Source organism: Canis lupus, chromosome 6 (genome assembly GCF_011100685.1).
Source record: "Canis lupus familiaris isolate Mischka breed German Shepherd chromosome 6, alternate assembly UU_Cfam_GSD_1.0, whole genome shotgun sequence".
NCBI lineage: Eukaryota > Metazoa > Chordata > Mammalia > Carnivora > Canidae > Canis > Canis lupus.
In genome coordinates, this window is record NC_049227.1 from 28,892,025 (window position 1) to 28,914,227 (window position 22,203).

Here is a 22,203-nt window from a genome sequence, read left to right on the forward strand (position 1 = left end):
GTGTGTGTGTGTATGGTAAAATACACATGACATAAAATTTACTATTTTAACCATCTTGAAATGGATTTCATAATGCATTGGCATTAAGCACATTCAGCTCGTCTTGCATCCATCTCCAGGACTTTAACATTTTCCTGAACTGAAGCTCTGTACTAATTGTACAGTAATTCTCTCCATTTTCCCCTCCCTGCTGCCTCCAGCAGCCAGCAGCCAGCAGCCATTCTTTCTCTATCTATGAATTTGACTACTCTAGGCACTTCCTGTAAGTGGAATCATACAGTGTTTTTCCCTTGTGACTTGACTTTAGGATCAGGCTCTTATAGGTAAATGAAGGTATTCCTTTATGCATTGGTGGAAGTGTTTATTGCCTACCTCAGCATGAATGTGTGTGTGTGTGTGTTAATTATCAACACTTAAAATTGCAAAGCCCCCCCCCCCCCCCCCTTTGGGGATAGAGGACTAACTTCTGAGTTGTTGAAGTCATTATGAACAATTGGTGCAGGTACCCACTTTTGCTACCTGACTTTATGTGTTTAAAAATTTAACCCATTTCTGAAGGAATCCGTGCTCGGGTAAATATGATACTCACCGTTAAGCCTGAGGTTTCTAGTTGGAGTCAGTTCCCTAGGAAGCTGAGTTTTCACCAGAAATCATTTTTCTCTGTGACCTTCAAAATTTCTTTGTTGTATAGATATTACTACAAACTGTTGATCAAGACTGATATTCTAACAATAATATACTTCAACATTGCTGGATGTCTGACTACGCGTTAATCCTTTAGAAAGCAACAAAACTTATTTAATCCTACAGATTGGGGATCCCTGGGTGGTGCAGCGGTTTAGCGCCTGCCTTTGGCCCAGGGCACGATCCTGGAGACCCGGGATCGGATCCCACGTCGGGCTCCCAGTGCATGGAGCCTGCTTTTCCCTTTGCCTGTGTCTCTGCCTCTCTCTCTCTCTGTGTGACTATCATAAATAAATAAAAAAATTAAAAAAAAATCCTACAGATTGCTTGCTTTTTTAAAAAAGATTTATTTATTTATTAGAGACACACACAGAGAGAGAGAGAGAGAGAGAGAAGCAGGCTTTCATGCAAGGAGCCCAATGCGAGACTCGATCCCGGGTCCCCAGGATCATGCCCTAGGCCAAAGGTGGTGCTAAGCCGCTAAGCTACCAGGGCTGCCCTACAGATTGCTTTCTTAAATCATTATTGTGTTTTAAAACTTATTTTATTAATTTTTAGAGAATCTTTATTTGAGAGAGTGCATATGTGCGCACACACAAGCTGGGGGAGGGACAGAGGGAGAAGCAGATTCCCCACTGAGTGGGACTCCAGAATCATGATCTGAGCCAAAGGCAGACACTTAACCTACTGAGCCACCCAGGCACCTTTGAAACCTATTTTAGACAGTAGTACTGCATATGATCAAATTAAAGCATTCACATCTCTAAATCCATTATTACGGTGTTTAGCTTGATGGCCAGTGAAATTAATTCTCATTTTGGAAAAGTAAAGTAAGGAGCACTTCCGATTAATCTTAATTCATAAGAACAGGAAATTATGTGCTGTTGAATAGTGGACTGACCTTTTTTTCTTAAAATTAGGAATCAGTGATGGACCTTCAGTCACTGCACTAACAAATGGTTTTGACACTCCAGAAGAAAGGTATCAGAAGCTTAAAAAGGTAAGTGGATGTGTTCAAACATCTTTTTCCCCCCATATTGGTCTTCCTTACGTTGAATTATAAAGAAATATCATCATGAAACTTGCATGTTAAATTCTCTACCCCAGCTATGAAATGTATTTTAGTGATGTTAAAAATAACAGCAAAAATAATTGTTTGCTGGAAAACATTTTGGGGAAGGCTTAGTATTTTCAGTGTTAATTTGATATGTAGGAAATACAAGGGGGTTATTTTAATCATTTGGAAATAGGCCTAAGATGATGCTCTTGCTCTTGGTTGGTAGATAGGTGTTTAATTGGGAAAGGAATTAAGAAGCATATGTAAATTAATAATGCTTCTGATGAGCAATGTGTAATCTGTTGTAATCGAAAGTATTCTGTTAAAAGTCAAATTGAGTAGTTAGAAAGCCCACCTGATTGAGAGTACTGATGCTCACGTTGAATATACAACGCTCATTTGACGGTGTTTTGTTTCCCTTTTCCAGCATTCCATGGACTTTTTGCTGTTTCAGTTTGGCCTTTGCACTTTTAAGTATGACTACACAGATTCAAAGTAGGTTGTTTTAACAAGCGGCAGATTTCTTTTTTCATGGAGTCATGTAACCCACTAAGTCTCCTTTTGTCTTCTTTCCCGCAGGTATATAACAAAGTCATTTAACTTCTATGTATTCCCGAAACCTTTCAATAGGTCCTCACCAGATGTCAAGTTTGTTTGTCAGGTTGGTAGCATAACTGATTTTCTTCTGTTATGAAGTGCTGATGAGGCAAGTGCGGAAATGTGGAATCAGAATTTTTTTTTTTTAAGATTTTATTTATTCATGAGAGACAGAGAAAAAGAGAAAGAGGCAGAGACACAGGAGGAGGGAGAAGCAGGCTCCACGCCAGGAGCCCGATGCGGAACTCGATCCTGGGACTCCAGGATCGCGCCCTGGGCCAAAGGCAGGCGCTAAACTGCTGAGCCACCCAGGGTTCCCCCCAGAATTCTTTTAAAAATTTGGTTCTACCACTAACTTTCAGTTTTTAGCAAACACCCTTAGGATTGCAAATTAATGATACCGCTTTTAATGACACTGCTCTTTTCCTCCTTCCTTTAGAATCAAGGGGTAAGAGCAATAGGTAAACAGGTGGAAACCCGAACATGAGGTTTATTACTAGCAAAGCTGACTTTGGGAACATGGGTTTGTAATGTGTTTCTGTTTGGGATTTTTAATATCCTCCCCCTGATTTGAACCTTTAAATCAGGTCCTTCAGGCTTTCCTGCCCCATTCTCTATGTACACATCTCCAAGGGTAGGGCTTTATTTTCTAGAGTAACAGAGTATATGTGTATCCTGTTTAAAAAGAGAACCCAGAAGGGCCTAAAGTGCATTTTCTCAGTTCTGTTACCCAAGTGTCCCAGTTAAGAGAGTCCACAGTTTCCTCTGGAGGAGGAGAGGGGATACTTTTATGAACCAAGGTAAGGATTTAGAACATTACCTTTAGAATATTACCTTTAGGGGCACGTGGGTGGCTCAGTGGTTGAGCGTCTGCCTTCGGCTCAAGTTCTGATCCCGGGATCCTGGGATCAGGGAGCCTGCTTCTCCCTCTGCCTATGTCTCTACCTCTCTCTCTGTGTCTCTAATGAATAAATACAATCTTTAAAAAAAAAGAACATCACCTTTAGGATTTTGTAGCTCACCTGGTAGCCACTCAGTAAATATCAGTTCTCTCTTTCTGTTCTCTTAATAATCTGTTATAAAGCATAAGGAGGATGTAAATAAGTGATGTAGTGTGTGGATATGTGATTAGAGACAAGTGTTGATCTCTTTTCCTTTACTATCTTGGGTGCTCAATTCTCAGCAATGTTCATTTGAGTTTTGCCATCCTTCTTCTCTTCTGCCTGTAAGTAGTAATGGAGCCTGGAGCATAGGCTTCTGACCTACTGAGCCATGCCAGATTCTTTCTATAATAAGGCAAGTGAAATTATGAGTTAATCATATGCCTGGGGTGAAGAGGAAAGGGGAAGGGAATTTTGGTCTTGTAACCTGGTTTCTTAAATTAGCAAGTAGGCCTTTATCCTGCATTCAGTTAATAGTTATTTACCAACTACCTTATTAGGGGATACTAATTAAATAGTATTTGTTGATTCTCAATGAGAGAAAAATAGGCTCTGTTTGGCAGTTGGTGTGGATAAAATTTTTCTAGCGATATCAGGAGAAGAGAGAAATGTACATGGCTTCTGCAACTTTAGGCAGGCATCGATTATGCAAAAGCAGATATTGGCAATGAGACACCTTAGGGGTGATGCTTTGTTCTAAATACCAACAAAAGTACTGATACTCTAGGATATGCCCTGGAAGTGGATCAGAAGAACTCTGCCCGTCACACAAAGGTATTCTGTGGCTACACCTGGAACACTTAATGCAATTCTAGTTGCCAGCCCACTCCTTAAAAAACAAACAAAAAGATATGATGGATTTGGATAGGCCAGAGACTCCTGTCTAAAATTGACAATGGAGGGTGCCTGGGTAGTGCATTCGGTTAAGCATCCGATTCTGGATCAGGTCATGATCTCAGGGTCGTGAGATCAAGCCCTGAATTAGGCTCTGTGCTCAGTGTGGAGTTTGCTTGTCCCTCTCCCTCTGCTTCCCCCCCTCCCCCCCATCGCTTGGATACACATGTGTGCATACACTCTCTATCTCTCAAATAAATAAATGAAATCTTTAAAAAACAAAATGGACAATGGAATCAACATTGCAATTTTTTAGTCTGGAAAAAGCAAAGGCAGAGAAAAGGTTTAAATTTAGTATGTAAACTTGTGAATTGTATGGATAAGGTGAATGATAATATCTTTGAATTTTTAGTTTTTTTTTTTTTTTTTTTTCGGGTTCTCCATCCACTGTGGTATCTGTTTTATTTAAAATTCTAGGGCAGAGTTGCATCTTACAAGGGAGTTAGTTTCTAAAGTCAGAGAGCGGGGTGAAAACACTCTTGGAAAGCTCTTATCACCCTTAAAACAGATAGGGTTTGGAAGTAGAGTAACATAATAGGTTCTTCTGAAAAATAAACATCTGTACACACAGTGAGTTGCTTACACACTAGGCAGGAAAGGGAAGAACAGGCTGACTAAGAACCACACACTCTCCCAGGGGCTGTTCCTGTCCAGTGGAATAGGAGGGATTCACATTATGTAAAAAAAAATTTTGGGATGCTTGGGTGACTTAGCAGTTAAGCGTCTGCCTTTAGCCCAGGGTGTGATCCTGGAGTCCTGGGATCGGGTCCCACATTGGGCTCCCTCCCTGGAGCCTGCTACTGTCTCTGCCTATGTCTCTGCCCCCCTCGTCTCTCTGTGTCTCTCATGAATAAATAAAATCTTAAAAAAAATTTTTTTTGAGTACATGGATAAATAGTATTACATTAGTTTCAGGTATACAACATAGTGATTCGGCATCTCTATATGTCATGGTGTGCTCACAAGTATAGCTACCACCTGTCACCGAACAAGGCTATTAAAATATTATTGTGTTCCCATGACTTTATTCAATCCATGCCTAGAAGCCTCTACCTTCCATTTCCCTTTACCCATTTCGCCCAGCCCCTTGCCTCCTTCCTTTCTGGCATTTGTCAATTTCTTTTCTGTATTTAGGCATTTACATTGTTTTCATCTCTTTTTCTTCTCCTTTTTATTTTTCTAGTCGAGCCTCAAATGTTGAATTCACTGAAGATACATAAATGATTGTGAAATATCAGAGCATTGCTGCTATCTATAGAGTAAAAAAATGAGTTTTGTTTTGTTTTGTTTTATTTTTTTATTTTTTATTTTTTTTATAAGAGATGGCTTTCTTTTTTATTTTTTTTATTTTTTATTTTATTTTATTTTATTTTTTTATTTTATTTTATTTTATTTTATTTTATTTTATTTTATTTTATTTTATTTTTATTTTTATTTTTATTTTATTATGATAGGCACACACAGAGAGAGAGAGGTAGAGACACAGGCAGAGGGAGAAGCAGGCTCCATGCACCGGGAGCCCGACGTGGGATTCGATCCCGGGTCTCCAGAATTGCGCCCTGGGCCAAAGGCAGGCGCCAAACCACTGCGCCACCCAGGGATCCCTGTTTTGTTTTAATATATCCTCTTCCCTGGGACACCTCCTTCCCTCCTTTTGTCGTGACTTTTTTTTTTTTTTTTAAAGATTTTATGTTATTTATTTGAGAGGCAGAGCATGAACAGGGGGTGGGCGATCCCAGGACACTGAGATCATGGCTTGAGCCGAAGGTAGACACTTAACCCACTGAGTCACCCAGGCGTCCCTTTCTTAACTTTTATATACTTGTATTCCTACACAGATTTCTTCCACTTAGATTGGTGGCATGTCCCAATAAACTCACTGTAAAGTTGGAAATCTTGTAAGTCAAAACTGCTTTTGGTACCCCTGACCTATTGAACATCATAAAGGTGCTCAGAACACTTACATTAGCCTGCTATTGAGCAAAATCATCTAACACAAAGCCTATTTTGTAATATAATGTTAACAGTCTCATCATTTGTCAAATACCATATTGAAAGTGAAACGTAGGATGGTTGTATGGGCAGGGTGCCTGGCTGGCTCAGTCAGTAGAGCATACAACTCTTGATCTCAAGGTTGTGAGTTTGAGCCTCATGAAGGTTTAAAAATAACATCTTAGAAAAAAAAGAGGAATGATTGCATGAGTATAGAATGGTTCTAAGTGCTTGTGTTTGTGTGGTTGAGTGGAAGCTGCCACTGCCCAGGATCATAAGAGAGTATTGTGCTGTATATATCTCTGGCCCAGAAAAGATCCCAATTCAAAATTCAACGTAAAGTTACTACTGAGTACATACTGCTTTTGCATCACTGTGAAGTGGAAAAATCTTAATATGAGCCATTGTTAAGTAGGGGACCATCTGTATCCATAGATCTACACACATGTTTATCTTTTTAAAATATTTACAGATTCCTAATATTCATATTTTATGTAACATGTATTTTCCACTCAACACAGTTTCTTCATATTTCACAGTGTGGATGTATGTAATTTATTTAATTGGAATGTAGAACTTTTCCAAAGATTCCCCCCCCCTTTTCTTTTGAGAGAAAGAGAGCAGGGGAGGGGGCAGAGGGAGAGAGAATCCTCTGTAGGCTCCTAGGCCAGCATGCAATCTGACATGGGACTTGACCTTACAACCCTGAAATCATGACCTGAATTGAAACTAAGAGATGCTTAACCGACTGAGCCACTCAGGCTCCCCAAAGGTTCCCTTATTTTAAACAGTGTTGTAAACATTCGTGTGTAGTATGTGTTGGTGTATATGTAGGAATTTTTTCTTTTTAAGTAAGCTCTACATCCAGTGAGGGACTCGAACTCACCACCCTGTGATCAAGAGTTGTATGTTCCACTGACTGAGCCAGTTAGGTGCCACAGATATGTAGGAGTATTTTTATAGGATTTAAAAAACATTTTATTTATTTATTAGGGTATGAGTGGTGGGGAGGGACAGAAGGAGAAGCAGGCTCCCTACTTGGGGCTCATTCAGTCCCAGGACCCTGGGATCATGACCTGAGCTGAAGGCAGACGCTTAACTGACTGAGCCACTCGGGCGCCCTATAGAATTTTTTGACAGATTTCCTAGAAGGGGAGTTGCTGACTCATAGGGCGTCTGCATATGAAATTTTGATGGATGCCTGAAATTGTTCTCCCAAATAGCGGTGCTCATTCTTTGAATCCTGAAAGTGGTGTAATTAGGGCAAATCAAAGGTCATGGATTCTAATTTCAAATAGATTTTGTAGGTTCTAGGATTTAAAAAAAAAATTATGGTAAGTAATACATAACAAAATTCATAATTTTAAGTAGGTTTTTTTAAAAGATTTTATTAGAGTGCACAAGTGGGGGTGGGGAGGAGGGGCAGAGGGAGAGGGAGAAGCAGACTCCTTGCTACCAGAGACATCACCCCCCGACGCCCCCTGCTCCCCACCATCGGGCTTGATTCCAGGATCTCGAGACCATGACCTGAGCTGAAGACTGATGCTTAATTGACTGAGTCACTCAGGCACCCCATCATTTTAAGTACTTTTTTAGAAAAATACTTTATTTTAATTCAGTTTGCCAAAATATAACACCCAGTGCATTTTAAGTAGTTTTTAAGTTCAGTGGCATTAAATAAGACATTAAGTTGTATAACCTGAAGGGTGTTGTTTGAGTGGAAAATACATAGATTCAGAAAGGGACAGATGAACCTTTGGCTGGATATTTAAAGAGAAGGAAGTTAGGATATTTTGGACTCTAGTGACAGGGACAGAAAGGCCTTTCCTTAGTCCATCTTTTAGTGCCTCTGTCAGTGATGGGGTATTTCAGTGGGCAGAGCTGTAAGAATACTCAGGAACGGGGCAGCCCTGTTGGCTGAGCAGTTTAGCGCCCCTTCAGCCCAAGGTGTGATCCTGGAGACCCGGGATTGAGTCCCACGTCAGGCTCCCTGCATGGAGCCTGTTTCTCCCTCTGCCTGTGTCTCTGCCTCTCTCTATGTGTGTGTGTCTCTCATGAATAAATAAATAAAATCTTAAAAAAAAAAAAGAATACTCAGGAACGGTAGACAGAAAGGAGGGTTGTGGTCCAAGTCAGAAGACATTGGGTCTTGGTTCAGAACAGGATAAAAAGGGAAGATGTGGGTGGGGGTGGGGAATTGCACGTTTCAAACCACAGAAAACCTGGAACTAATGGAAGGCCATGTGCGTGTGTACATGTGTGTGGTGGTGGTAGGGTAAGATAGTCTTTTTTTTTTTTTTTTAAGATAGTCTTTTTTACATCTCTGCCAGGTTTTAAAAAGAATTTGTGTTGGCAAATAAAGATAAATTCGTTATTTACCTTTTGACACAAGACCTAAAAAATGAGTAAAGGAAAAATTGAAAGCAAAGAAAAATGAAGATGTGCTTTGTACAGTGTGATTAGAACACAGAGTTTGTGTCAGAGAAAGTCTCCACTCTTCATCTCTGTGCTTTCTAGCAGCTGAGCTGGGGGAAACACACCCACACTTCTGTGGCCCAGAGGATCGGAGCAAAGGAGGTCATGAGAACATGCAACTTTCATTACCATAAAGCAATCACAAATACAGAAAACCTTGTCTTCAGCTATGTGTCTCAAGTGAATACTGTCACAAGTGTAACGGGACTGGTACAATGTCCCTCATCTGGGATGTTGGTATCCTGACACAGTAAAGTTCAGGAAAGGTAGTTCTATGAGGAACCAGATCAAAATGACTAAGATGTGTCACCCTCTCATGTTCTGACTTAAAACAAGAAATTGAGTAGCTAGGGATGCCTGGGTGGCTCAGTGGTTGAGTGTCTGCCTTCAGCTCAGGGTGTGATCCTGGGGTCCTGGGATCAGGTCACGCATCAGGTTCTCCCTAGGAGCCTGGTTGTCTTTCTGCCCATGTCTCTGCCTCTCTTTCTGTGTCTCTCATGAATAAATAAATATAATATTAAAAAAAAAAAACGAAATTAGAGTAGCTATGGTCATATTTCCTGCTCTTTGGTTAGATCGAGTCAAGAACTTTGTGATTTGCCATTTGTGGATGCCATGTATCATAGTATTTTCTTAATGTTTTCTTTTTTTTTTTTAATTTTTATTTATTTATGATAGTCACAGAGAGAGAGAGAGGCAGAGACACAGGCAGAGGGAGAAGCAGGCTCCATGCACCGGGAGCCCGACGTGGGATTCGATCCCGGGTCTCCAGGATCGCGCCCTGGGCCAAAGACAGGCGCCAAACCGCTGCGCCACCCAGGGATCCCCTGTTTTCATTTAAACTTCTATAGTGTAGCTTATAGTAGGTTTGAGATTGTTTGTGTAATCGGTCTTGGTACTGGGAACTTTTCTCTATTTTTGATCTTGAATGTAAAGAATGCCCAGCTAACGTTTTCGGTTTTCAGAATCTACTGTGATGTGTTACTTGCACATGTGAGCTACTCTAAGTGTGAACTGGTGGTAAGAGAATGTCGGTACATTTTATTTTTTTTATAGTTTCCTACTCAGTACAAGGATCAGGAGTTTTCTGCCTTTTGGGAGAATATGTATTTGCCTTTACAATTTTCTCAAATATTGTGAAACAAAGGATATTTGTTTTATAAGCTCTAAAGAAGAAGAGCCCAGATAGTTTATTTATGTTTTAAAGATTTATTTATTTATGAGAGACACAGACTGAGGGAGAGAGAGAGGCAGAGACATAGGCAGAGGGAGAAGCAGGCTCTTTGCAGGGATCACGACCTGAGCCAAAGGCAGGCACCCAACTGCTGAGCCACCCAGGTGTCCCGAGCCCAGATAGTTTAAATGAATGGATTATTTGGCAGCCTTGGAGTAGAAAGCCTAATTTTCTGACCTCTGGCATGCTATTTCCTTGGCTGCCTGTTTTTGTTAACATGTCTGAGCTACCTCCCTGCTTCTGTTCACATATCTGCCGCCAATATCACCAAAATGTATGTTCTGTTCACTCCTGTTTCAGAGCTCAAGCATTGACTTTCTAGCAAGCCAAGGATTTGATTTTAATAAAGTTTTCCGCAATGGTAAGATTATATGTGACTTATCCTTAGAGCTTGTAAATTTGGATTTGATTGAGAATTATCTTTTTGTGCCTGCCGTCTGACACAGAATCTCAAGAGTCCTGGTATACCATGTGCAGCCTTAGAGTTTTTAAAAAATTCTTTCATCATGCCTTTTAAAAATTTTAGCCTCGTTGTCACCTGTGAGCTGAATGGGAAGAGTAGACACTACTTCATTTCTCTCTAACAAGGCCTCACTTACTTCTGATTTTATTGGGTGAGGTTTATTCTCCTACTGGTGTGACTTAGTGGTCCTAACAGGCCACCTGAGGGGAACACTTCCTTGTTTTCTTCCAGCGAGATAACTGGTAGAGTACATTAAAAAGTAACTGCTAGAAATGCTGTAATGAAAACTCCCCATTTCAAGTAGCGCTTGTTTTATAATTGGAAATGTTTCTCATGGGAGAAAAAAAGTCTGCATAGACCATAGTCATGTTGGCTCACTGGCTGGTGTGACAGGTGGGTGGACACCCTGAGGAAAGGGACCACATCTCATTCATTTCATATCCCTGATGCTTTGAAAGCTGGAGTCGTCTGCTATGTCAAGGAAGTGACCCAATATTCATGAGTGAATACTGGGCGGTAAAGTCCCCACCAGAATGTTTTGCCTTCCAAGTGTTTGGGAGAGCCTCTGGTTTTCCCCACGGTTTTAAGCAGCTGCTGTGGGAAGGTCAATAACTACTTTTAATTTGTCTCATAAGTTACATTCTTTTCCACCGTGAATGCCAAATTATTGAGTTCAGGAAGGAGAGTTTTCTCAACAAAACTACTGGAAGATAGACTCAAAATTCTCTTCCCATCAGCGAAATGGTCTTGTGAACCCTTTAGAACGCATGCCATGGTGTTTTTTACTTGCCTCACTGATGCTGCCTCTTAATTTTTATTGATGATTTTGACTTGGAAATAGCAAGAGAAAGATTCTTGGAGCCCAGACTAACACAGTGAGTGAATGAGCTGGGCTTGAGCACACAGTTTGGGTGTTCTAAAAATTTTTCTCCATTGGCTCATATTTGACTCGAAAGCTTTACAAAATACAGATTCCAAGGGGGCACCTGGGTGGCTCAGTCAGTTAAGCATCCAACTCTTCTTGATCTCAGCTCAGGCCTTGATCTCAAGGTCGTGAGTTTGAGCCCCACATTGGAATCCGTGCTGAGCAAGGAGCCTACCTAGAAAAAATAAATAAAGAAAATACAAAATTCCATTTGTAGTTAGAGCACTATATTGGAATAAGTGCAGAAATCTTTTGAAAGAACTTCCTTAACTGGTCTCTATGGATGTATCATTTCCAGCCTGATGGCTTTATTTTCGGAAAAGGAGAGAAACAGCTAAATGGGAGTGTGCCTCATTCTCCTTGTGTTTCTTCTTTTTTTTTTCTTAAGATTTTATTTATTTATTCTTGAGAGACACAGTTTACAGTTTACTGTGTAAATGAGGTCTCACTGTAAATCAAGCCATGCCCACACATTTACCCCGCCTTCAGCCTTCAAGAGTCAAGATGATCTCTTAGAAACGAGAAGCAGATAATGTAATTATCTTGCTTAAGACCTTCTAATGGCATTCCATTGGTCTTAGAATAAAGTAAATTCTTGCCATGGCTTGTAAAGGCCTGCACAGTCTTGCACATCCTCTCCATGTCGATGTTGCACTATTCTCCTGCTCACCGTGTTCTGGTCCGGCCACCTTCCTTGCTGGTTTGGGAGCAGTCTGTGCCATTCCATCCTCTAGGCATTTATACTTGTTCTTCTGCCTGCAGTGCTCTTCCCCTGACCCTTTGGTGACCTTCGGGTCTTCCCTAAAAATGACCTCTGATCATCTCGTCCAAAGCCACCCCCTTCACCACAGAGCAGGGTGCATCTCCTTTGTTCACTGTTAGCTCCCTTGTGCTGGATACAATGCCTGGCCCAATGTTAAGTGCCGAATGAGCATTTGTTGAAAGAAGGATGAATGATGGGAGCAAATGAACAGACAGACGTATTTCAAAATCATTTGCTTTTCTGTTGACTTATTGGGATATGATTATATATGTTAAGCCTTTCCTGAGTGTTTTAGATTCATTGGTTCATTCAAAAATTTTTCTGTTAAAATATTTATGTGGTGTTACTTCTGCTAATGCTTTCTTTTTAAAATTACACTTAGGAATTCCATATTTAAATCATGAAGAAGAAAGACAGTTAAGAGAGCAGTATGATGAAAAACGTCTGCAGTCCAATGGTGCAGGAGCTCTGTCTTATGTATCTCCAAACACTTCAAAATGTCCTGTGACAATTCCTGAGGACCAGAAGAAGTTTATTGACCAAGTGGTGTAAGTTCCCAAACTGAAACTGAATGGACGTTATGTAAATGTATGTTGGGGCCGGACTGACATCTATATTTTAAGGTTGAGCTGCGCGCACATAGTGCATGCAGGTGTGATAGGGTGAATGGCAGGGTTTCATTGTGTCATACCTAATTTTGTGTAATCATAGCACATTGTTAAATAGAATCTTGTGTACTGCCCTGAGACTTCCCACATGTCATTAGGCAAGAGACTCTTAGCCAGTGGGCGTACCTCCTGCGTGGATCAAGGGCCCGCCTGATAACCACCGTCCAGTTTGTCTGAAGGCAGGGGAACAAAATAGACTCATCCAGATGTTTGCAGGATATCCCCATTTTTGTTTGTTTTGTTTTATTTTGTTTCTTTGAATGGAGTTTCTGACTAGCAGAAACTGCCCCTGGCAGTCGCAGACCTGCCCCTGGAGGAGCATCTGGTTTTACTGCGTTTTCGGTATAACTGCTTTACCAAAAAAGTAAAAATTAATTAATTACTTAATTTTACTTGAGTATAGTTGACATACAGTGTTATATTAATTTCAGGTGTACAACTTAGTGATTTGACAGGTTTGTACATGATGCTCTGTTCAAAAGCATAGCTCCCATCTGTCTCATTATTTCACTATTACAGTATCATTGATGGTATTCCTTGTACTCTGCTTCTTATTCCTGTGACTTACTTATTTCATAACTGGAAGCCTGTATCTCCCTTTCCCCTTCACCCATTTGCCCAGCCCCCTACTCTCCTTCCCCTAGAAAAGTAAAAATTTAAATTACTTGTATTGATGAATCCTTGAGAAGTTTTACTAACTTGTGAATAATAACAACAAAAAGAATATGTCCACATAAAGTGTTTTAAGATTTTATTTATTTATTCCTGAGAGACACAGAGAGACAGAGACACAAGCAGAGGGAGAAACAGGCTTCTTTTGGGGAACCCAATGCAAGACCTGATCCTGGATCACAACCTGAGCCAAAGGCAGATGCTTAACCACTGAGCTACCCAGGTGCCCCATAAAGTATTTTTTAAAAAGATTTATTTATTTAGTTTGAGACAGAGAAAGAGGGAGAGAGAAAGCACAAGTAGGAGGGGCAAAGGGAGAGGGAGAGAGAATCTCAAGTAGACTCCATGCTGAGCAGGGCGCCCCACATGGGGCTTGATCACACGACCCTGAGATCACAACCTTCGCTAAGACTGAGAGTTGGATGCTTAACCAACTGCTTGCTGCCCCCCGCTCCCCTCCAATAAAATATTTTTATGTGTAACCACGTATAACTTTTGGGATCCCTGGGTGGCGCAGCGGTTTAGCGCCTGCCTTTGGCCCAGGGCGCGATCCTGGAGACCCGGGATCAAGTCCCACATCGGGCTCCTGGTGCATGGAGCCTGCTTCTCCCTCTCCCTGTTTCTCTGCCTCTCTCTCTCTCTCTCTCTGTGACTATCATAAATAAATAAAAAAAAAAAAAAAAAAAAAACCACGTATAACTTTTAAGTGTAGCTAAAAACTTATAACCTGACTGGGTAGAGTCACACTGTCCTATGTGCCTATGGTTAGATTGCTTCTGAGTATGGTGATTCTCTTGGTTGATGACTTCATTCCTTTAAAGATATTGATGTTGATGTTTTCATTCTAATTCCTCAGAGAGAAAATAGAAAATTTACTACAAAGTGAAGAAAGCAAGAACTTGGATTTAGAGCCATGCACTGGGTTAGTTGCCCTGAATATTCCCATATGTTCTTTTTTTGGAGTGGTGGATGATTTCTGGCATGGGCTCCATTTTGGTCTTTGAAACACACATTCGCAGTCTTTTTATTATTTGTATGTTTCCAAGATGTCAGCACTAACTTTAGCATTAACACAGTGAGGACAATGGTATATTGAGACACTGAATGAACAGTCTGTCTTGTGCTGGAGGGGAGAAAACACTCATGCATCTTTGGCTTTAATGTACCCTCTAGAGTGGCATAATTATGTTAGCCTTGAGGAGTGCTTGATCCATGAACGCTTCGAAGGGAAGAATTCACTGTCAGCCCCCTTCTCTCCTTTGAATTTCTCTCTGCAGTAAAAAAATGTCAGCGTTTCAAAGAGGCAGTGACTCAAATACCTTACTTCCCTTTTACTTTGAGACTAGCTTCAAAAAGTGTTTTAATGCATGCGCCTATTTGAAAGTCATCGTACAGCCACAGGAAGCGATGCTGTGGTTAGACAAGAACTTTTACATCCTCGAAAAATGTGATAGAATAATATTAAAGAACATTCTGATGAAGACAAGTGGCAAAGGATCCTGCCACCGCAAACATCCTGCCTGTTTTTGTGTGTGTCTTACCTGTCACATCTCATGGAGTTGCTTTTAAAAGTTAAATGTCTTTCTCAGCCAGTGCTTGATCAGTTAGGATTTCTTTTAATGAGCCCAAATCAGTATCTTCTCTTTTGTTTTTATAGGTTCCAAAGAAAACTAATCTATCAGACTTTGAGCTGGAAGTAAGTGTTTATATTATATTGTATGTGAGAGCTCTGTGAGGGACCCAGGATTTAAAACTAAGTATTATCCTTTAGCTCTTTTTTCACTTTTGAGATTCTGCAGTTTGTAATGATTTGATCATAGCACATTCTTGGGCTGTTCTTTAATTGTGTTACTTCCCCCTACTCCTTAAGTTCCTTGAATACCCACTATTTTTTTTGTTGTTATTTCCTAGCAGATGATTTTAAGCCTTTAAAATTTTCTTTTCATTATCAATTTGGTCTTAAGTCCATGAAGTTCTGGATGTATAGTGTTCTGGTCTTTGAAGGTGTATGATACAGATTGAGTCTCGGGATTTTTTTTTTTTTTTAAGATTTTTATTTATTTGTTCATGAGAGACACAGAGAGAGGCAGAGACACAGACAGAGGGAGAAGCAGTCTCCTCGCAGGGAGCCTGATGCAGGACTCGATCCCCGGACTGGGATCACATCCTGAGCTGAAGGAAGATGCTCAACTGCTGAAATACCCAGGCATCCCTGGGTTTTGAGATCTAAGAAATAGCTCAGATGAATGCTCTTTTTAAAGCAGGGGTTGGGCCATGGGTGAGTTTCAGGAGGTCTGTGAATCCCCCAAAATCGCATCCATTGTTATGTGCATGTATTTTTCTGGATGTGTTTCCATAGATTTCTGTGGAAATCTTTTTTTTTTTTTTAAGAGAGAGAGAGAGAGTATGTGCATGTGAGGGGGGTTGTGGAACAGAGGGGCAGAGGGTGAGGGAGAAAATCTCAAGCAGACTCCGATCTGAGCAGGGAGTCTGACTTGGGGCTTGATGTCATGACCTTGAGGTCACGACTGGAACTGAAATCAAGAGTAGGATGCTAAACTGACTGAGTCACCTAGGCACCCTATTTCTGTATTTTCCAAGTGGCTCTCTAATCCACAATTTGAACATTAGTGTTGAACAGTTGGATGTTTATATTTGACTTTGAGGTTCTTGTTCTCCCATTAGAATCTGCAATGATGTGTATACTTGGAATTTACTTTGAATAAATGGGAAAAGGACCATTGTCCTCTGACTGGGCTCCTTTCCTGTTGTGTTACCCTTGCAGTGTACTCCATGTAGGTTCCAGATTCCTTTCCTTGGCTATTGCAAATTACCATGTCAAAGTATAGCAGAGTTAACTTACCTCAGACCTCTATGTATGCCCTGTATTATCTAAAATGACCTTCAAAATTTCACCTAGGAAGTAAATGTTACTATATTTGGAAGCGAGATTTGACTGTGTGGTAATGAGCTGAATGTATTATGTGATGCATGACTTGTCAGAAGATGCCTGTGTCCTAAAAAATTTAATTTGAAATCCGATGCACTCCTGACTTTTAAAAGCAGACATAGAGAAACATTTGGCAGCTGCAATATTATGGACAAGACTTACTAGAAAGTCTTCATTATAGTAGTATATATATTAATGAAAGTTAACTAAATTACAGCCATAGAGTTGCTTTGAAAATACCTAGGGTTTTAGCTGTCATTGTCTCCTCTAGTGATGTCCCGTTGTCTCTCTCTCTTCTTTAGGTATCCCAAAGGCATTCATGTTGACACTTTAGAAACTGAAAAGGTAACCCCAAGAACTATCCAGGGCCAAACACATGGAATGATATATTGACATGCTAAGAGTCAGGGTTGACTCCTGGCTGTGCTTCCTATGAACTGGGTGACCTTGGGCAAGTCATGTCACCTCTGGATCTGGAAGCCTTGTCTTCCTCATTGGTACTCTGGGGACAAGCCTGACAATGACAGTCTGTCCCTGTTTCACAGCTATTTTGTGGGTTAGCGGACATGAACATGCTTTGTTAACTTGAAAGTATGTAAATGTTAGTATGCATTCTAATTGTGGTAGAAAGTTATGGTGCTCTACATGAAAAAAGTGGCTTCCTGTTAGATGGGCACATGAAATTAAATGATAGAATCTGCGGCATTAAGCATCAGCATTGCTATGGCATGTATTCCATCGCAGAGATGCGATGATGGAACCGTAATGGCTACTGGGAGGCTGGTGGTGGGCTTCTTTAGGAAAATTTTAGAATTTCAGAATTTTGTGGATGCTCTTAAGAATTTTGTGGTTGCTCTTAAGTCAGATGTCAGATGAAATAAGAGATGAAGTAAATGGAAAACTCTAGCTAGAAGATAAATCTCAAACTTTGACACAGGGTGTGGTGTGCTTAATTGATACAAAGTAGAATACATGAGAAAGAAGGGATTAGTTTTCTGACACCAGGGAGTCCAGGATTTTTTTCCTTAGGTCATCAAAATATACAGAAATTTTATTTTAAAGCCAACTGTTTAGAAATTCACATTTACATGAAGCATAACTTCTTAGTGTTCATCATGGAAAGTGTCTTATTCTTGTAGTCTGTTGATATTTTGAACTGACCTCTGTTGGGTTGAATTAATAAACTGCAGGCAAACGTCATGCAAGCACAGAGGCAGAATTTTGGTTTGTAACACACCAGCTCAGTTTTTGGTGGCATTTCAAAATGCTTTCAGCATGTTTAGCCCATGAAAGGCTGTGTGCTGGCAAAACATATAACTCCGAATGGTAGCAGAATCTGGATTGTTTGAGATCAGATTGCTTCCTGAAAGTTGTACTTCTGCTTTATGTCTTTTAGAAGGAGCGCTACATCGTCATCAGCAAAGTAGATGAAGAAGAGCGTAAGAGGAGGGAGCAGCAGAAACTCGCTAAGGAACAGGTGAGTCATTTTCACGTTCTTTGGGTGAGAAACGACAACTCGATACTGACTTAGGCCTTTCTGTATGTTTGTAGGTCTTGTGTCACATTCAGCGTGATGAATAGTGTCCTACCATAGCAGTATTGAATTGGCAGAGAAACCTAGAACAGAACGAGGGTAACTTAAAGTTAAAATTTTTTTTAGAGATTTTATTTATTTATTCATGAGAGACACACACACACACACACAGAGAGGCATAGACACAGGCAGAGGGAGAAGCAGGCTCCATGCGGGGAGCCCTATGTGGGACTTGATCCCAGGACTCCAGGATCACACCCTGAGCCAAAGGCAGATGCTCAACCACTGAGCCACCCAGGCATCCCCAAGGTTAAAAACTTAGACATAGCCACCAAAGTGAGTCTGACATGGTGGTTGACCAGCACCAGCCTTTGCCTGTGTGAATCAGTCTTGAAGAAAGTATCCTTGGTCATTATTCAGATTGTGTGTCACTGAACTGCACGCATCATTCAGATTGTGTGTCACTGAACTGCTAATATTGCTGTGTTTAGCTTCGGGCACAGTTGCTGGTTTTCCTAAAACAAACTGCGGAACCTGTGATTCAATAGATTAGGATGACATGGCTGTATTTGCATTGTTAGAGAGCATCACTCTGGTTGCTGTCTGGAGAGTGGATTCCAGAGGAGGACCAGAGGCAGGGAGATAGAACAATTATGCTGTGGAGTAACCTAGCTATGAGATGTCAGTAGGTTGGAATAGGATAGTGAGTAGTAATTTAGGTGGAACCTGGAGATATTTAGAAGGTAGAATCAGTGGAATTTGGAATTGAGTGTGGGCACTGAAAGTGGAGGGGAGGGCAGCCCAGGTGGCTTAGTGGTTTAGCGCTGCTTTTGGCCCAGGTCATGGTCCTGGAGACCCAGGATCGAGTCCTATGTTGGGCTCCCTGCATGGAGCCTGCTTCTCCCTCTGCCTGTGTCTCTACCTCTCTCTCTCTCTGTGTGTCTCTCATGAATAAATAAATGAAATTAAAAAAAAATTGTCATGCAACCTAGCCAGACTACCTTAAAAAAAAGAGAAAAAAGTGGAGGGAATAAAAGAAAGATACTCAAGCCATAATTTTGAGCAACTGGGTAGACTGGTGTCAGATGGGGAGGGCCAGAGTGATACTGGTAGGGAGACACAGGCAGAGGAGACCAAGAGCTCACACATGCATAAGGCAGGGCCACAGCTGACTGATTCAATCAGTAAAGGGACAAAAAGCTACTGTTGGATTTAGATAGTTTATTGCTTATATAGAGAAGGAAGATAAGCCAGAGGTGCCAGCTGCATTTGGTCCCACATGCCAAAAAGACAACACTAAAACCAAAGGGCCAGGAGACTGCAGCGGGAGTTTTGGCTGCCCCATTACTAAGGAGCCAGTTCTAGACTGTAGCTGAGTGCTTTTCTCTGTTGTAGCTCTCTTCTGCAAAGGAGGGTGGGGCAGAAAGCCCCATGCCTCATCAGAACCTGGGAGGTAGTGAGAAGTACTCCTGACTGGAGAGAGGGAGGCAGGTAGGAGATGGCCTCATAGCAGCTCCTCACAAGCCTTGGCCTCCCACCCGCTCTTCCTGGGCTGTTCCACCAACACAGAGATGGGTCGTGACTCAGGCCTTTGCCTATGTGATATGTGGATACATGCAAGATCACTATGGCATCATGGCAGAGCTGTCCCCCAACAGTGGAAAATGATGTCACCCTCTGTTTTTGACTCAATGACATTTTAGATGTCTTGGGGCATCCAGTAGTGGGTGTCCTATAGACAGACTTGTCATTCTGGAGCTCAGTAGAGAAGGTGAGGTGAGAACTAGGTGTGGCTCTCATTGGTGGGGACACCGGGCCTGGGCTGGAGCACCTACCTTGCACTGAAGAATGAGAGTAAGATGGTCTGGGGTAGGTGCTTGAGGGATCTAGCCTTAGATCTTAGGCAGAAGGAGAAGAATGTGCCCGGAGAGTCTTGAGACCAGCAGCCAAGCAGAATGTTCCAAGAGGGGAATGTCAGCAGAGGAGAAGAATAAAGACTGAGATGTGGCTACTGGGTTTAGCCTTGGGAGTAGTTTTTCTTTTTTTAAAATAATAATTATTAAAAAAAAAAAAAAAAAATAAAATAAAATAATAATTATTAAGTGTTGCAGTAAAAGTTTAATAACAGTTTTGAGAGCTAGAATTCCAATCCAGAGGACAGAGGAGAACAAGACAGAAGTTTGAGACCCAAGGGAACTGGGATATTTAGCAGGGACTCCAGCACAGTTCTCATTATTCCAGGAATTCAGATTTTCATCCACTTGACAAGACCTCTGGTCACAAGGAAGAATGGACACTGGTATAGGAATTAGGGTCGAATTAGTTATTCACCAGTTGTAGTGTATTCACCGTATGTTCAGGCATGGTGATAGATGCAGAAGGCATAAGAACAAATGATTTTTTTGATTTATTTGTTAGAGCGTGAGCAAGATAGAGCGAGCAAGCACTGGGTAGGGGAGAGGAGCAGAGGGAGAAGCAGACTCCTTACTGAGCAGGGAGTCTGACAAGGGGCTCGATCCTACTATAACCCCAAGAGCATGACCTGAGCTGAAGGCAGACCCTTGACTGACTGAGCTACTTAAGCACCCCCAGAGCAAATGATTCATGACTTTCCTATCCAAGAGTTCATTGTCTGGGAGAAAGTCATAAAGATGTCATTAAAACATTTGCATAGGAAAATGAAGTTTTAAAAAAATATTCCAAAAAATTAAAAAAAATTAATTGTGGCAAAATACACATAGTGTACAATATACTATCCTGTTTCTAGGTGTACAGTTCTGTAGTGTTAAGTGCTTCCATCTTGTTGGGTAGCCACCACCATCCATCTTAGGAAACTGTTACTTAGGTAATTGTTCTTGTCCTGTAAAACTGAAACTCTGTCCCCATTAAACAGTAACTCCCTGTCTGCTCCCTGCCCCAGCCCCTGTCAAACATCATTGTACCTTCTGAGTTTGACGACTCTAGGTGCCTCATGTAAGTGGAGTCATACATTTGTCTTTTTGTGGTTGGTTTATTTCACTCAGCATAGTGTCCTCCAGGTTCATGCATGTTGTACCTGGTGTCAGAATTCCCTTCCTTTTTAGGCTGATCAGTAGCCCATTGTCCGTATAGACCACATTCCTTCTTCTATCTATCATAGACAGTGGGTTGCTTCTACCTTTTGGTTCTTGTGAATAATACTGCTATGATCGTGGGTGTGCAAATTCTTTTGGAGTCCTTGCTTTCGGTTCTTTTGGGCATATACCCAGAAATGAAGTTGCTGGATCGTATGGAAGTTCTATATTTAATTTTTTGAGAAACTGCCATACTGTTTTCCATAGCGACTGTACCACTTTACATTCCCCCCAATAGGGCACAAGTGCTCCAGTTTCTCCACATCCCTGCCAACACTTATTAGCTTGAGGGTAGTTTAAAGAGATGAACAGTTTCAGAGAGAGTGAGGCCAGAGAGCAGAGAGCTGCAAAGAGCTGGCAATGAAACGAGTTCATGGGCAGAGAATTGTCGAGTAATGCAGCTATGATGCGACAGGAAGGGTTAGCAGGTGCATGCAGCTCAGCACTGAGGATGGGGTGTCAAGATAGAGAAATTGAGCCTATTTAGGTATCATTGGGAGGAAAAGAGAGAAGAAACTGGGTGGGGCTGAGTCTCAGAGTGCTGTGCTATAAATGTCCAAAAATGCATCTGACAAGGAAAAAAGCCAGGAGTTAGGAGAGTGCTTGATTTGATCAGTCAGCTGCCAGATGGGCTTCCTCAGAATTTAATGCAGTATTGAATTTGGCCAGCAGGTGGCAGCTTTGAAAAGTTTGTGTTTCTAAGGCCACTTGCTGGACTTTGGAGATTTCAGCAAACGATATGAAATGATGGGTAAATCCTAGGCATCGTTATTTTAGTAACTAATGAATAATTTGGTACTTGCTTATTCCACGTTCTGAAACAGAAGAAAGGTTTGTACATATGTACACATGCATGGTTTGGGATGATGGAGATAGAGCCCAGGAAACTAAAGCTAACTCAATATAACATGAAAGTGCTTTTTGGAGCTAGGCTTTAACCTGTTCAAATAAGGAATCTGTTTATGTCAGTAGTTTTCTCGGTTTGTTTCTCTAAATCAGGAAGAACTGAATGATGCTGTGGGATTTTCTCGAGTCATTCATGCCATTGCCAATTCGGTAAGTGAACCAGGCTTTTTCTTTTTAACACGATTCATTTAAGGTGAAATGCGTGCTCATCACTGCCAATTACCCATTTGGTTGTGTGTAGAATGTTTACCTGGTATGGAGGAAAACCGTGGTTACAATGTGCTCAGTGACATCATAATTGCCAATTGGATCCACGCCATTTTCTGGAAGGTTTA

The 22,203-nt window shown here is 41.2% G+C and overlaps 1 protein-coding gene across 2 annotated transcripts in view; it reads left to right on the forward strand.

The window, feature by feature from the left end:
- PARN (poly(A)-specific ribonuclease) overlaps nt 1-22,203 on the forward strand; it is a 155,372-nt gene that overhangs the window by 950 nt on the left and 132,219 nt on the right. The window contains exons 3-12 of one of the 2 annotated variants that reach the window (XM_038540300.1): nt 1,605-1,684; nt 2,169-2,236; nt 2,321-2,402; nt 10,175-10,235; nt 12,408-12,573; nt 14,222-14,287; nt 15,023-15,061; nt 16,618-16,660; nt 17,712-17,792; nt 21,935-22,018. In XM_038540300.1, the coding sequence (XP_038396228.1) occupies nt 1,605-1,684; nt 2,169-2,236; nt 2,321-2,402; nt 10,175-10,235; nt 12,408-12,573; nt 14,222-14,287; nt 15,023-15,061; nt 16,618-16,660; nt 17,712-17,792; nt 21,935-22,018 (770 nt within the window). The remainder of the gene's footprint in view (nt 1-1,604; nt 1,685-2,168; nt 2,237-2,320; nt 2,403-10,174; nt 10,236-12,407; nt 12,574-14,221; nt 14,288-15,022; nt 15,062-16,617; nt 16,661-17,711; nt 17,793-21,934; nt 22,019-22,203) is intronic. The other variant, XM_038540301.1, reaches the window with a different exon arrangement.